The sequence below is a fragment of the Xenopus laevis genome, chromosome 6L, assembly GCF_017654675.1.
Source record: "Xenopus laevis strain J_2021 chromosome 6L, Xenopus_laevis_v10.1, whole genome shotgun sequence".
Taxonomy (NCBI): domain Eukaryota; kingdom Metazoa; phylum Chordata; class Amphibia; order Anura; family Pipidae; genus Xenopus; species Xenopus laevis.
Genome location: NC_054381.1, coordinates 40,495,129 through 40,511,898, shown reverse-complemented (window position 1 = coordinate 40,511,898; position 16,770 = coordinate 40,495,129). Strand labels below are relative to the sequence as shown.

Sequence of the window (16,770 nt, the reverse complement as noted above, 5' to 3'; positions counted from 1 at the left end):
GTGCAATAAGTTCACTATATGAAATATGGTATTTTTGGCAATATTAATTTTTAGGGTTTAGTTCTCCTTTGAGTTAACTTTTAGGATTTAATAGAATGGCTAATTCTTAGCAACTTTTGAATTGGCCTCTATTTTTTCTTTTTTATATAGTTTTTAATTTGCCTTCTTCTTCTGACTCTATCCAGCTTTCAAATGAGGGTCATTGGCACCATCTAAAAAGAAATGCTCTGTAAGGCTACAAATTTATTGTTATTTCTACTTTTTACTACTTGTCTTTCTATTCAGGCCTCTCATATTCCAGTCTCTTATTCAAATCAATGCATGGTTGCTAGAGAAATTTGGACCCTAGCAACCAGATTGCGGAAATTGCAAACCAGAGAGCTGCTGAATAGAAATCTAAATAACTCAAAAACCACAAATAATAAAAAATAAAAACCAATTGCAAATTGTCTCAGAATATCACTCTCTACATCATAATAAAATGTATTTAAAGGTGAACAACCCCTTTAATAACCCAAAGTGAAAACAAATCCTTATTCTGAGCCATTTGACTGTTTGATGAGACATTTCACTTATATTATGGATTTTTAAAAGCAGGGAGACAAAAACATTGCTCCTACAAAGGACGTATATGCTGAGTCTGAGCAAATAGTGCCTCTGTTTCCTGCTCTTCTTGTCTTTCTTTTAACTAAGCCTGTGTAAATATTATTCTTCAAAGACAATCCAGTCAAGTTAATTTAAACATATTTTACAAATTTTGTGCATCCTTCATACAAAAACCAAGTCACCTTTTAATTTCAACTATCTCTGAGAATGTCACAACAAGGTGGCATCCTTAATACATAATAATGACACGCGCAAGAAACGGGACATTATTTATGTATGTGACGTGCCGCAAATTGCTTCCATCATCAAAACTAATTGTAGTGATTATTAATGCAATGTTGAGAACTGTCAGATCTGCTGTACGTAATTACATTTGTGCAAATGCTTCATTACCTGCCTAATGAATAAGAAATACATGTACATACAAAGCACTGCGTGTGCTAATGCTACAGAACTTCTTTTTCTTCTTAAAGGAGAAGGAAAGGTTAAAACTAAGCAAGTCTTTTAGAAAGGTCTATATAAATACACTGGTAAACCCTCAAAGTAATGCTGCTCAGAGTCCTTTAAACAGGTATTTCATACTGTATATCAGGAAGGATGAGTAAACAACAAAATGTACATTTGCAGTGGTAAGTACAACTCCCCCTTTAATTATTATTATTATTATTATTATTATTAATTTTATTAATAGTTTTTCATGTATTGCCCTTAAAGGGATAGTTCACCTTTAAGTTAACCTTAAGTATATTGCAGAATGGCTAATTCTAAGTAACTTTTCAATTGGTCTTCATTTTTTCTTTTTTATAGTTTTTGAATTATTTGCCTTCTTCTTCTGACTCTTTCTAACTTTCAAATGGGGGTTACTGACCTCATCTAAAAACAAATGCTCTATAAGGCTACAAATTTATAGTTTTTGCTACTTTTTATTACTCCTCTTTCTATTCAGGCCTCCTAGTCATATTCCAGCCTCTTATTTAAATCAATGCATGGTTGCTAGGGAAATTTGGACTCTAGCAACCAGATCGCAGAAATTGCAAACTGGAGAGCTGCTGAATTAAAATCTAAATAACTAAAAACCACAAATAATAAAAAATGAAAACCAATTGCAAACAGTCTCAGAATTTCACTCTCTACATCATACTAATCCAAAGGTGAACAATCCCTTTAATGTGCAATTTCTGATCAGCTGATCCACACAGTGTGCAACTGATATTGCTATAAAATATTTCCAGGTAAAACTGAGGCCCTTCAAGCAAAATTAATCAGATAGAGATCAATGTTGAATGGAACCACAGTTTATACTCAAAGTTTTGAAATTTTATACTGGTGGGAGTGGGACCAGGGTCAGACTGGGCTGCACGACACTGTTAGAAATCCCAGTGGGCCAGGTCCTCAGTGGGATCCAACGCAGGATCTGCAGGGCAGACATTTGTGGTCTATTTATCATGCTGTGCAGAAAGGGGAGTGATGCCCAGAGCAACCAATTAGCAATTAGATTTTAAAATTAAGAAAACAAAAGCAAAGATCTGATTGGTTTCTATGAGGAATATCACCCATAATGTTTCACTCCACTTTTTACACAGCATGATAAATAGACCCCTAAAGTGTTCCCTTCATGCCAACACAGAGGAAGAAGGTACATGTGCGGGGTAAGGGGGCCTGATTGACAACAAGGGTTGGGGGGCCTCAAAGGCGTGTTAGCAATGAGCGGGTTGACAACATGTTGTGGAGCCTCAGCAGCAGGACTGAGGTGAGGTGAAGATACTGGTGGACCCACAAACTCCATTCAACACTGGGTGGGTCACAGAAAAAGTTTTTGCTGTAGTGTTCCTACTGCTACCCCCATGCAATGGTTTTCTGTGGTCCACAGTATGGACCTTACTTTGGGCATGTGGCTATTATCCTGTAATAGCTTTTCCTCAAACTGTTGCCACAAAGCAGGTAGCATAGAACTGTCACAAATGTCATCATATGAAGTAGTTGATTGATAAACGCTGCCCAGTTCCTGAAATCTAAGCATGGACTGCCTGTCTTTTTTACCTTATTGTTGGCCTCTAAATAGTTGTATAGAACATTGACGCATATGGTGAGATCTCCAGCATTGAAAGGGTATCTTCGGTTCCAGCCCTGGGGACCAAATTTGAGTCTACCAGCAACACAAGCATGGAAGTAGCACAAGGAGAAGAGAATGCATTTGAACTCCTGTTCCCTGGCGCACATTTCAAGAGTATCCTGAAAAATACATAACAACGGTCACCTTTATTTGTATTGCCATTACTATGTACATTTGAGATGGAAGTATGTTACATTATCTATAGCTGAAGCGAATTGTAAATGCAATTCCCTGGACATTTGTAATAAAAATTGGTAACTTGAAGCAGTTGCAGCAACATTTATAATAAAGACGTCCATACAACTTGAAATTACCTGTCCTATGCCAATTGACCTAAGTGCAAGATCACTAGCGAATTTTCGCTAAGCACAAAACGCTAGTGCATCTTCGCTAAGAAATGCTTGCGCTGCTGAAGTAACTCTAGTGAAAAGTCGCCAGCGTTCGGCGCCCAGGACGAAACTCTGCATATTAGTGAATTGGCGTGGTCGTAGTGCATTTGCGCCTGCCCAATCTCAATCAGCTTTTCGTGTAATAATTGTGGGGAAGTAAAAAAAAAATCCTCCAGAAAGATGGACATGATTGGTTAAGCATACATACTGACAGCTGCGATCACAGCAACAGCAAGCGGACACTAACACTTTGGGGCCCATTCACTAAGCTCGAGTGAAGGAATAGAGGAAAATAAAATTTGATTTTCGAATGTTTTTTTTGGCTACTTTGACCATCGAATTGGCTACTTCGACCTTCAACTACGACCTTCGAATCGAACTAAAAATCGTTTGAATATTTGACCATTCGATAATCGAAGTACTGTCTCTTTAAAAAAAACTTCGACCCCCACCTAAAACCTACCGAGGCCAATGTTAGCCTATGGGGAAGGTCCCCATAGGCTTTCCAAGTTTTTTCTGATCTAAGGATAATCCTTCGATCGATGGATTAAAATCCTTCGAATCGTTCGATTCAAAGGATTTAATCGTACGATCGAACGATTATTCCTTCGATCGTTCGAACGAACGAATTGCGCTAAATACTTCGACTTCGATATTCGAAGTCGAAGGATTTTAATTCGGCAGTCAAATATCGAGGGTTAATTAACCCTCGATATTCGACCCTAGGTAAATGTGCCCCTTTGTATGGATAATATGTGTAACGTATCCTTGTATTTAGTTTTCATACTCATTTTTAGTCCAATTTATGGCCAAATTTTCATCAGACTTATTTCAGGTATATTTCTGATGTATAAGTCAGTTTATCAAGTTCAAGTTCATTTGGTTTTATGGAGGGAAATAGAACTATTTCCCACTACTGCTGTGCTCAAACTGTTCGCAGCAAACTTCCTGTGCATCAGTGTTATGTCAGTGTAAATTCCAAACCTAATCAGAAACCTTTAGTTCTATCATAAAATCATATGACAAAATCATCACCTGATCAAAATTGTCCAGAGCAGCGTGCAGGTTGGCGAGCATACCCGTGGGCGGTTCATTGGTAATTTTGATGGAGTTTTCCAGAATTCCCTGAGGAATGATGTGCTCTTCTGGCATGGGAGCAGGTTCTGCGCTGATGAAGATCCGATAATCCTCATGGCTCCCAGTGCTGTACCGGGCAAGGAGCTTCTCTAAGGTACCCAACCATTTCGCCACTAGATGAACATTCTGTAAAAGTTAAAAAAGACTCCATCATTTTAAAAAAGTACCAGTCCATCTTGATTTTAACTGGCTTAAAAGCATGGATGAACTGTTATGTTAAACTAGGAATATTCTACAAATAAATATATGGTAGTATTCTGCAAATTTTACTGTGCAAACTTCCAGTGCAGCCCAATGATCGGGGACAACACACCTCTGAGAAGGCTAAATGAGAGGGGACAACTTACCTGCAGAATCACCCAGTGTCCTTGCTCTGCAGCTTTTTCTATGGTCTCCTCTGCTATCTTTTCTTGTCCTTGGCCAAGTGAAATGTTGTGAAGTTTTCCCGAATCAATGGTAAAGCCAAGTTTCTTACCTGAAATAAAATCAATCAACCTAATGACAGATTTACAGGAACACCTAATGGAATGGCAGTTGATTGCTTGAGATTATATAGTGGCTGCTTTTAGCTCCTATTGTACCTCCTAGTGATTAATGAGAACATCACTGTCAGCTCTAAACTGCTATAGATAAAAACAAGTAGTAACAACTAGTAGGGTGGGAAAGCAGATACGATTAATTCACAAGCATCTAATCTTTTTAGTTTCTCTTGAGATGATTTCATGGCATTAGCGTGTAAATGTGATCAGACTGTATCCAGTCACCTGTAAATAACTGCTAATCTTATAAAGTCACACTAACATAATAATATTACTGTGTTGCTACTGAGCCCAGTGTGTTTCCCATGATCAGCCATTCAGCAAACATTCAATTATAACTGAGCAATTCAAATTCCAGCCCCCTATAAATGTACATGAATTACTAATGTACAATTCAATACAATCTCTTATGGAAAATATTGTTTCTTAATAAATTCTGCAGGTTCTACGTTTTTATTTTTCTGTATATTTTCAGTAAACTGTGAAATGATACCCCTTGGGTTTTTCTCATCATAATTTTTATGGGACCTGTTGTTACCCAGAATGCTCGGGACCTGGGGCTTTACAGATAAGGAGTCTGTCCATAATTTCATACTAAAAGGTCTACTAAAAATAATTTAAAAAGTATATAAACCCAATAGGCTGGTTCTGCCTCCAATAAGGATTAATTACATCTTAGTTTGGATTAAGTACAAGCTACTGTTTTATTATTACAGCGATAAATCAATATAAGATAATTTAATTATCTGCTTAAAATGGAGTCTATGGGAGACAGCCATATTGTAATTCAGAGCTTTCTGGATAACGGGTTTCCAGATAATGGATCCCAAACCTGTATATTAAAACGGGAACCATGATAATTTTTTATTTTAATTTATATTTATTTATATTGCAGTTATATAACACTACTTGGATATACATTACTGAGCATTCTTGCAATTCATTTATCAAACCCATGGACTCAAGTGTATTTGCTTCCATGGGATGGGAATTAAAATTCAGAGTTGTGAAGGAGAAAGGGTCACAGAAGAGTTTTCAGCAAGGTGGAAAACGGGACTGTAAGTACAATACATTGTCTTATCCATGTGAACACAGTCTTATTTATGTGGCCACGCTTTAGAAAGTTTATGTGAGTTAGCTGCTAAGAAGCTGCAGATTCTGCCAATCAGAAGTGCTTAAACTGACTGAATAGGGGCAGGTGGGTAACAAATTGGGCAGAAAATCAAAAATAAAACTGCTAACACCTTAACATTCTTATTTTTTAAAAAGGGAAAGTTTCATAAACTAAGAGAGAATGGGATATGTCTGTAAGAGCTGGAGCAAGGACAGAACCACAGACATAAAAGGTAGGAACAAGAGCATATTTGTGGAAGGGCAATGGTGGACATTACCTAATGCTTCTACATCTTTCAGAGGGTTGACTCCAGGAGAGAGGATAAAAAAAACTGGAGTAGCTGGACTGGTTTCTTCATAGGATTTGGCAAAATCTGGTCGGGCACTCTCCACATATTTGGTACCAAGTTTTTCTTCTATAAAGTTTCTGGGAAAATGTAAATGTATAAAATATTTAATGAAAGTAGTCAAAATAAAATTTCTACAAACATTTCCATACTTTTTTGGATACAGGCTACTGGAACGACGTCACAACATAAGCTCTACAGTACAAGGCAACTTTTACAAGTGGCTCAAATGCATAGAGCGGCACCTACCATTACATGCCATATTGTCTTAAAGGAGAACTAAAGCAGTAAAGATCTGTGTCTCCAAAGATGCCCCAGTAGCTCCCCATCTTCTTTTCTGCTGATTCACTGCACATGCTCTCTGCTGCTGTCACTTACTGAGTTTAGGGACCCACTCACAATATACAGTACACATAGAATAGAAATGTCACAATATAATTCTGATCAGATAATACAGATAATTACTACATGGCCGCACAGACACCAGTGCAATTAGCATCAGAATGTAATAATCAGTCCTGTAGCATCAGCTTATATTACAGACCAACCTCATTTTCTGATGGATAATTTGTGATGACCCCTAAGCTTAGCTTCTCAACAGCTGCTCAGAGCCCACTGAGCATGTGAGTGTCACAGACACTTTCCAAGATGGTGACCCCCTGTGACAAGTTTGAAGTCCTGGATCATTGCTGCTATTGACAAGCTGAAACTTTAGGCTGGCGAAATAAGTTCAGATTATAAAATATGGCATTTATAGCCATAATTATTTTTAGGGTTTAGTTTTGCTTTAACAACAAAATCTTTCAGGAGGGCCTTCCTTTGTGCTTTAAACATTCATTTTCAGCTGCATGATTGTGAAAAAGACATAGAAGGACAAGGAGAACAACAGCTGTTCAAGTTGTAACCGAATGTTCACAGGCTGCCAGGATAACGCAGGTGATAACTTGGGGTCTCACTCTGTCCTTCCCCAATTGTCTATTGCTGTTGACTGCATGATTGGCTTGTATCTAACCAGGGCATGTAAGTGGCAAGTATGGTGTAAATAGTCACACTGTGCTGACATCCTTAGTAAGCTGTGATGTCTAGGCCCCATACTTGCAAAAACATATAAGAACTAGATGGCTTAGCAGTGAGTGACTGGCCAGATGAGATAACTGGTTTTGCTATTCAAAAATAATACATAAGTGTAGCACATGTACCTGATGGCATAGGTCATTCGGTCTGGACGTAGCGCTCTTAATATGATTACTTTTTGTAAAGATGTTTTATTTTTCCAGTCCTGTGGCAATCTCTCGTTCTCTGGGTTTTCCGACTCCACAAACTTTTTCCACCGTTTAGCTGATCCTTCAATATCTCGATCTAATCCCCTGAATTCGTCCAGTAATGAAATCATCTGTAAGGAACAATTCATGGCTCATAACATGGAAACTGGGAAAACATTTTCCATGGCAGAGCAGTACTACAGTGTTTGAAAATCAATGGTGACTTGGCCTACACATCCTGGCAACTGGAAAAGAGACAGGGACTAATATACATGATAGGTAAGTGCACTGATATCCCTATTGCCTTCCATGATGGCGTGACTGTTCTCTGTTCATGTAATTGTAACTAAGGATATTCAAACTGAAAACCTAAACATACTACATCTACCTTTCACATGTTATATTAAAGTGTAATTTCTGCAACAATGGCACAGTAATCTATGTGATATAACAGCAAGATGATTAACACTGTTATGTAGGTGGGAGATGATTGATGTAGAAGTTGTAGTGATGATATTCACTAGAATCTGTAACTACTGTATGTTTGGGGGGTCTACTTTGAAGAACTGGGGGGGCCAAATGCGAGAGTTTTAGGGAAGGCTTATGTCCCTTTTAGTGTAATGCCAATATGCCCTGAAGTATGTAAGTAACTTTTAGTATGATATAGAGAGTGATATTCTGAGACAATTTGCAGTTGGTTTTCATTTATTATTAGTTGTGGTTTTTCAGTTATTTATCTTTTTATTCAGCTGCTCTCCAGTTTGTAATATCAGCAATCTGGTTGCTAGGGTCCAAATGCACTGCACTGATATAAATAAGAGACTGGTATTTGAATAGGAGAGAGGGTCTGCATAGAAAGATGAACAATAAGAATTAGCAATAAATGTGTAGCCTTAATGAGCATTTGTTTTTTAGATGGGGTCAGCAACCCCCATTTGAAAGTTGGAAAGAGTCAGAAGAAAAAGGCAAATAATTCAAAAACTATACAAAATAAATAATGAAGGTCAATTGAAAAGTTGCTTAGAATTAGCCGTTCTGTAACATACTTAAAATTAACTTAATATCACTTTACTGCATACCTGTGTTAGAAATACCACCTTTATTGTTAAGATGACTCTTCCAAAATTGTCTTTATTTTACTGTGTCTGGGTTGGAGCCTATAAAATGACTACAGAATACAGTTACTGCTGATGCTTTCATAGCCTCTACCTCAGGGTACACTGTAATCACTAAGGTAGCGCATATTTCATTTGGGTATTGGCACATTGGGTACATAATATTCCTATTAAATTGATATCATTAAAGCTGAAAGTAGATGGTAACAGAGGTAAATAATCTTGTTTTCTAAAGTTTATGGGATGAGACATCTGAAATACAGGGCTTTTTGTGTTTCTGCTATACAATATTTAATGAATGTGATGCTAAAGTCACTTCGGCTTAGACTCAGCTAGGAAAGTGTTCTGTGTTTCTGCCGTTCATTACATTCATTTCAATTATTATAATTTAGGGGATTAGCAGTCAGCGGGTCTTTACAGTAACTGTACTTAAGATCATTTATTTCATATTGTGTGTAACAATTCCCTACTGTCTCGGCTTACCTTAATAGCACTCCAGGATTGGACACTCAAAAAGTCAACAGGGCTTTTGTATGAATTCTCTACAGGAAATCGTAAGAGCACATCCAGTTCTAATGAGTCAATTTCCTTTTGTTTCAGAAGAATCTAGGCAGGTAATGGAACAAGCACATTGGATTATAATGTCAGCATTCTCACTACACCCCAAAGTGTATGTCTTTATTAAACTACATTTTGGGTACAGACAGGGAAGAACATCATTTTCAAAGAACAAATAAAACTGAATACATAAATTGTGTCTAGATCCACCTTCAGAGAACATACAGTTTCACTCCATATGCTCAGAACCATATACAGTGGCAATGAGAAACTTATCAAAGAAAGGCTTCTTTTACATTTGCACAGGGGATGTTATATATTTATGTCTTACCTGAAATGCTGTTTGAGAGAGAAATGTAAGCTTGTCCTTTTCAAAGAGTCCCTGGCTGGTGTATAGGAAAGCAGAATAGGTGATGCATTCTGTTAGGTTGGCCACTCTCTCAGTGACATCTTCTGACTGGTCTGCACGCCCTATGGCTTTATGAAAAACTACATTGAAAGCCTATAAAATAATAATAATGTTATAAGTTTGTATTTTAGATTAAAGTAGTAATGTAAAAATAGCAACGAAAGACAATGGGTAGAATTAGATTTACTTCCTTACTAGCAAAAGAACAGCAGCCCCATCTTGCTTTATGGCAGAAATTCTATATCTACACTAAGGATCAGAGCACTTGGCTCATAGAATGACTCTTTATCTGAAAGGCTCATTTACATTTACTACATTGCTCCCTGGAAATAACTTTGTATACATGAGTTATGAGAGTAGAAGTGCTAACAGGGCCTCACACTTACTACTTGCACCTACCAATATAGCACAGTGCAGGCCTTGCACCTCCAAGTGGCTTAAAGGAAAACTATACCCCCAAAATGAATATTTAAGCAACAGATAGTTTATAGTTTATATTAAGTGACATATTAAAGAATCTTACCAAACTGGTATATATATATTTAAGTAAATATTGCCCTTTTACATCTCTTGCCTTGAACCACCATTTCGTGATGGTCTGTGTGCTGCCTCAGAGATCACCTGACCAGAAATACTACAACTCTAACTGTAACAGGAAGAAGTGTTGAAGCAAAAGACAGAACTCTGTCTGTTAATTGGCTCATGTGACCTAACAAGTATGGTTTGTTTGTGTGCACAGTCAATCCTATGATTCTAGGGGGCGGCCCTTGTTTTTTAAAATGGCAGTTTTCTATTTATGATTACCCATTGGCACATACTACTATAAAGCATATTTTCATGAAAATGGTTTATTTAAACAAAGCAGGGTTTTACATATGAGATGTTTTATGCAATATATTTTTATAGAGACCTACATTGTTCAGGGGGTTTTAGTTTTCATTTAAGGAATGCCTGTACCTAGCAAATGCATTGAGCATTAATTACACACAATTTGGGTCATGCATGGGCCACGCATGTAGATTCCATTGGGTGGCCCACAAGCAACTTTCTTAAAGAATACCCTTGCTCCAGAGTTGTGGGCAATAAATGAGCCCTGCCCTAAGGCCAATGCCAGACTGAGAGTTTTAGCACTGCTGTTTTCTGTATGAAGATATATGTAGCTGCCAAAATGGCACTTCCACCTGTCATCACTTACCCATACTTACCTATCAAACAATATACAATATTTCATTTATGCTGTTTTTTTTTCTGCCTAACAGCAGTGGTTAAAGGGGACCCGTCACCCAAAAAAAATTATTCAAAATCCTATTTCATCACATTAGTCAAGCAAAATTAACTTTAATTACACTATATAAATTATTTGAATCTTGCTTTCTTCAGTCAAAATTATAGCAAGCAGGCAGGAGCCATTTTGTGGACACTGTTATTAAGACAAGCCTTGTATCATCTCAGAATCTTGTTTGTGCACCAGAATAGGGGACCTGATGTCCATCCCCATGCCCTGGCTACACAATTAAATGGTGAAGAGAACGGGGGAATGTGGGGAGAGCAGTGACATCTAGGAAGTGCTGAATGGAAAGTGAAAGTAATTGTCTGCCCCGCCTCTATGCCACTGGCATAGGAGTGGCAGACAATATTTGATTGACAGCTGAGATTTTTAAATGAGCTTACAACAGCTATGAATGCTTTAATAAAAAATAGAAATTGGATTTCATGTTTAGTTTGAAAAGGACTTTTATTATACAGATTTTTGTGTCTGGGTGACAGGTCCACTTGCCCAGTAAGACATTTGCCTAAGAAACTTTGCCAGTAAACATTCAAATACCTAAATAAATACAATTGGAAACTCAAATTCAGTAGTTCTTAGACTGTGTGCTGCACTCGAGTAAAGCACTGGGTGGATCGCCCAGACTAAAAACCAGTTGGAGTGCTCTCCTGGAGCTCAGCACTTTCCATTTCATATTTGAGGTACACACTTTATTTGTAATCCTAAATATATTTGGAACTATGAGTAAATGGCCAAAAGAACAATGTTTTCTTATATATGTATGTATTATTTTAAGTCAAGGAATCTGAATCCCTGGCCAAATCTTGGATACCAAAGGTAAGCTTGAACCCAATAAAAGTCTAAAAGCCATAGCCTTAACGCAGCTGAAAAGAAAAACAGTTTAGTAAAACTTGGGTAAAAAATAAAACAGAAAGATAAATACTGGCATAATTGTGTGTTTAGAGTACCCCCATTGAATAAATGTGCAGTTTTACCTTTAGTGAGAACTGATAAATTGGATTAATTTTACTGAGATCGCTCATGATGAAATAAAGGAGAGAAGCTCGTGCAGCTGCAGCTCTGTAATGCTCTCTGGCCTCATTAATTTTTATTTCATTTTCTTTTGCTTCAACCACCTGTTATGCAATAAAGGGAAATGTGTGACAAATCAGTTACAATGGATCTGGAGTAATTGTCATTAAAGCAACAGACAGTTGTAATATTTGACGAATAAAGTCACAGACTATTTCTAAATGTGATCAAAAATAGAACAAAGGATGTTAGGAACAAACTAGTTGATCCTTACAGAATGCATGTTTTATGACATTGGAAGGCATTATTCTAAGAATAAGTTGTACAGGTGTGGGATCTATTATTAAGAATGCTCAGGACCTGGGGTTTTCCGGATTATCATCTTATAACTGAAGTTCACTGTTCAAAATGCTACTAAACCTTTGTAACCTTTGTTTTATATACAATGTAGTTTGCTTTTTCCAATATTTGCTTGCTTTAAAGTAATATGATTTTATGACTATTCCAAGAAGAAAAGTCCTAAGGGCTCATGTGCACCGGCAAGTGAGGCTGCAGTCCCTGTCCTGCCCCTTTGGGACCGCAATAACCCCAGAATTACAGGAAATAACGCTGCATTGTGGGGGAAAAACATGGCATCTCCAGCTCATTTATATCCCTCTTAAGGACTGGAGTCCAAAACTGCACTGCATACTCCAGATGAGGCCTCACCAGGGACCTATAAAGAGGCATAAGTATGTTTTCATCCCTTAAGTTAATGCCCTATTTTGCAAGACAGAACTTTATTTGCTTTAGTAGCCACAGAATGACACTGCCTGGAATTAGACAACTTGTTATTTAGAGAAACCCCTAGATTCTTCTCAGTTAAGGAAACTCCCAACACACAGAGAGTACAAAGCAAACAGAAAGGAAAGAGTTCAGGAGGACAAAGAGAGGATTAGGAAATGACATATCACTGTACCTTACGCTCTATCTCAGCAGCTGTGATCTTAGTAGACTCCAACTTTTCCACCAGTTCCATGTCTCCCAGGAAGCTGCCCTCAGCGGCAGAAAGTCGGATCAAGAGCTCATCTTCCAGCCGTTTAAGTTCTATCTTGAAGTCATTCTGCTGCTTGGTCAGCATCGACTGAGAGAGAATAAAAATAAACTTTGATAATCGTTTTTATGCAATGAGGAGCTTTGCATCAGAACATTAGCTCAATATAAAGGAAATACAGAAAAAATAAATATCTAGGATATCTTTGCTGCTCGTTGAGAAAACTTCAAAGCATAATAATGTTCAACACGTTGTGCTAATGAAGTGCTCTACCTTAAATTCTTCCAGATCTGGTCTCTCAATACTAACAACATCAGCCAGTAGTTGGTCTTCAAGTCCATCTGTAGTGACTGTGAAGTTGATTAGTGTTGTCTGAGCCTGTAATTCTGGCTTGTAGTGAGGATTTGCAAGCTTTGTATGGAGGATAAGCTGGAAGTTCTGGCTATATTCACACTCTTTATCCCCGATCTTGATGTACCTAGAATGATTCATTTTGTTAATCTCAGTTTGTGTATTTTGTTACTGTAACCAGAAGAACCTTTCAATGCAGGACTTTCCTCAAATGGCAAGGCTTTACCAGGGATCTGTTATGAGGCAAAATTATCCTATGCCCTTTTTATTCGCTTTAGCAGACACTGACAGACTTGCCTACAGTTGCAAAGTCTGTTATCCACAATAAGCCTCAATTGAATTCTATTTAATAATGAATAACTCACATTTATGATGTTTTAGCCCAAATACATACTCTTGCAATTTCCAGGTACTCATCAAATCACTTGCAATACTTCTCTACCATCTACTACTCAACATACCATTCTTTAACTCTTCACATACATGCATTCAAAACTTCACTAGAGCTGCAACCCTTCTTTGGAATTCCCTCCCATGTTCCATCCCAATAGCTCTACCTTTAAATTATCTCTTAAACGCACATTTCTTTAGAAAAGATTACCCTAATGTAGCCTAACATAGCTTCAAAATACACTATATGCTGCTAAATGCAATACTCAATGCTACATCTCTCACATACCAAGTCTTAATCTTGCCCATCCCCACAACTTGTGGCTCAAACCCCTTCTTCAAGTAAATTGTACGCTCTTTTGAGCAGGGCTCTCTTTACATTTTGTATTGATTATCAGTTGTATTTTGTAGTTACATCTGTACGTTCAATATTTACATTATTGTACGGCGCTGTAGGATAGGTTGACCCTTGTGGCTACTATCATCACATCCACTGCCACCCAAAGGTGTAGGTTCTGTTAATTAACTTGTAGAAAGCAATTAGATTTCTCTGGCTGGATCTATTGTGTAATAAACCACGTTGACATATATATAGTGTTGTGATTTGAGAAGTATTCAGCAGGGCTAACTATAGATATCATGAGGCCTATGCGACTGCCTACGTTTGCAAAACAAGCCCATTAAACCCCCATTAAGTCCTATTTGCAGCAGGAATTAGTACTCCAATTTCTCTTAAAATCTCCTCCAAATGCTTTCTTACCACAGATGTTAAAGTAGCAGGCATATAAAGTAACTCTGAAAGGGAAACTAATGGTGACATGGACTTTTCTTTTGTAAATTAGGAAATCCTATGCATATTGGTTATCAAACTGTTCAGAAGGCCACTGGCATTCATAATTAGGATGGTTTTTCATTGTACCCATGGACACGTGGTAGTTACAATGAGGTAAATTAAGGTTTTTTGGATTTTCAGGAAATTCATAAAAAAAACCAACTTTAACAAAGTTTTGCACCAGGACTTGCCAACGTGGGATGTGTGGTGTTATGCATGTGCACTATGCTGCTAAAGCACTGGAGGCTTTTGGAGTGCACTGGTGTTGGCAATCCTCATAAGAATTTGCAACATCTGTTCATAGGTCTGGACTGATATTCAAAATAGGCCCAGACATTTCAAATAATAAAACAACCCCCATCAGCCTGCTTAATATCCACAGATTGCCAGTCCGGCCCTGCTTTACTGTTTTTCACAGTCTCTACTCCTAAAGTGTCTGTAATACTATTAGGGGTTGCAACCTTTCAGCTTCTAAAATTCTTGGTAGGGGGTTTCAGTGACAACACGACAGCAAGGTGATGATATCATGGGATGTGTGATGTAATGGGATGGGTTTAGTCAGAGGAGGAACTGTGATGTTAGGGGGCGGGACGATCAAGTGGAGATTGACAATTGGCTTATTGTCGCATCAATCAAGGGCAGTCTTGTTATGATTTCCTATTTAGAAAACCTGACAAGCCAGACCCGGAGAGTCCTTTCGAAAACTGGTCTGTCCAGATCAAAACTGGACAGGTGGCAACTCTTTATGGGACTAATTATAGGACCAGTAACATCAAAAAAAGTTTTAAAGAATTCATTAGTATACATTGAAAAAAAAAAACACCAAGAAAAATTAAACTTTAAAATCTCAAAGTCTTTATTAAGAAATAACTTACCGAAACTCCGCTTGTGCTCCTCTTCAGAAAGCGATCAGGCAATCCATCGTGCAGCGCTCGATTTCTCCTCCCTGCCTTCCTTATAGGAGATAGCCAGGGAGGAGAAATCAAGCGCCGCATGATGGATCGTTGCCGTGTCGCCTTTGCTGAAGAGAAGCGGAAGTGGAGTTTCGTTAAGTTATTTCTTAATAAAGACTTTGCGATTTTAAAGTTTAATTTGTCTTGGTGTTTTTTTTTCTATGTATACTAACAAATTTTTTTTTTTTATGTTACCGGTCCTTTAAGCCAGCCTCTTCCTGCGCCCCTCCCCCCGACTGGATCATTGAGTAGTTTCCTTGTTCAGGTCCCTTGCTCCTAAAGTCCCTGTGTTCCTGATTCTTCTGTTCCTTGCCTGATTCTGTGGATCAACCGTTTCGACCTCTGGCCAAGTTAATATTTCAGTTTTAAGTCCTTTATCTACAGAAACATTTTCTGGACAATTTTGAAATTCCAAAAAAAAATTCAGGCAGGCTAAGAAACAACTATAATAATATACTAATACCTGATTGTTTAATGTAAAAAAAAACATGTTGCAGCTCCATTTGCTGCCGTTTACGGTAAGCAGAATCCTATTATTTTACATTCTGCCCCACCATTGGTTGACAGTAAGTGCTTGGACTAGTACTGAGAGATATTGTCATGCAAAGCGAGATTATGTAAATAGTTGCAGCCTACTTCAGCTCTTTTTCTCTAAAACAAAATGCTAATTAAACACTCGAAAATATTTGAAATCTCTGGCCTTCTGTGAGCCCCATCCCTATTCATTATCAAACAGACGAAAGCTGAAAGCGGCAGAATGAGAATCCATTAGAACGACGCTTTCCAGATCAGCTGCTTCTTCAAATGCAAGCTGGTACATTTGATTTGGAAGGGATACAGTTCGATAAATATTTCCCGCTATGCTTTCCACTGTCAACTGATATCATAAGACATATTTTATATGAAATTAGTGGTGTCTAAAGCTCAGGAGATTTAATTATTTGTAATTACCTAGTTGTTGTCAGTATGTGGCCATTTTATGACAGTAGAGTCTACAGTGTGGGTCAGGTTCAACGGTATATCTTTTCAACACAGAATTAATGTACTATTGATAGAACCATTACTGGGAGCAAATTAAAGTCTGTGCTGATGGATTGGTCCACAGGGAGCTGTCAGACATGAAAGGAGTAATTAGTATTCATTACTTCATACTCCACAACATTCCAATTATTAATGAACTTCAACTGTTGGACTGCTCCAAATATATCACAACCATCTATTTAGCCATTATTTCAAAGCAAGAATTTCTATCTTGCCAAGTCTTAAAAAAAATCACGAAGTGTCATATTGTTCATCAGACGTGATTAGGACTTGGGGTCTCTGT

The 16,770-nt window shown here is 37.7% G+C and overlaps 1 protein-coding gene across 1 annotated transcript in view; it reads right to left on the bottom strand.

The window, feature by feature from the left end:
- Positions 1-16,770, bottom strand: part of dnah11.L (dynein axonemal heavy chain 11 L homeolog) — a 156,238-nt gene that overhangs the window by 12,154 nt on the left and 127,314 nt on the right. Inside the window, exons 67-76 of the mRNA XM_018267365.2 lie at positions 13,194-13,398; positions 12,846-13,010; positions 11,851-11,991; positions 9,511-9,681; positions 9,105-9,227; positions 7,444-7,637; positions 6,176-6,324; positions 4,593-4,720; positions 4,144-4,371; positions 2,647-2,838 (exon numbers count right to left, since the gene is read on the bottom strand). Coding sequence (XP_018122854.1) covers positions 2,647-2,838; positions 4,144-4,371; positions 4,593-4,720; positions 6,176-6,324; positions 7,444-7,637; positions 9,105-9,227; positions 9,511-9,681; positions 11,851-11,991; positions 12,846-13,010; positions 13,194-13,398 — 1,696 coding nt within the window. The remainder of the gene's footprint in view (positions 1-2,646; positions 2,839-4,143; positions 4,372-4,592; positions 4,721-6,175; positions 6,325-7,443; positions 7,638-9,104; positions 9,228-9,510; positions 9,682-11,850; positions 11,992-12,845; positions 13,011-13,193; positions 13,399-16,770) is intronic.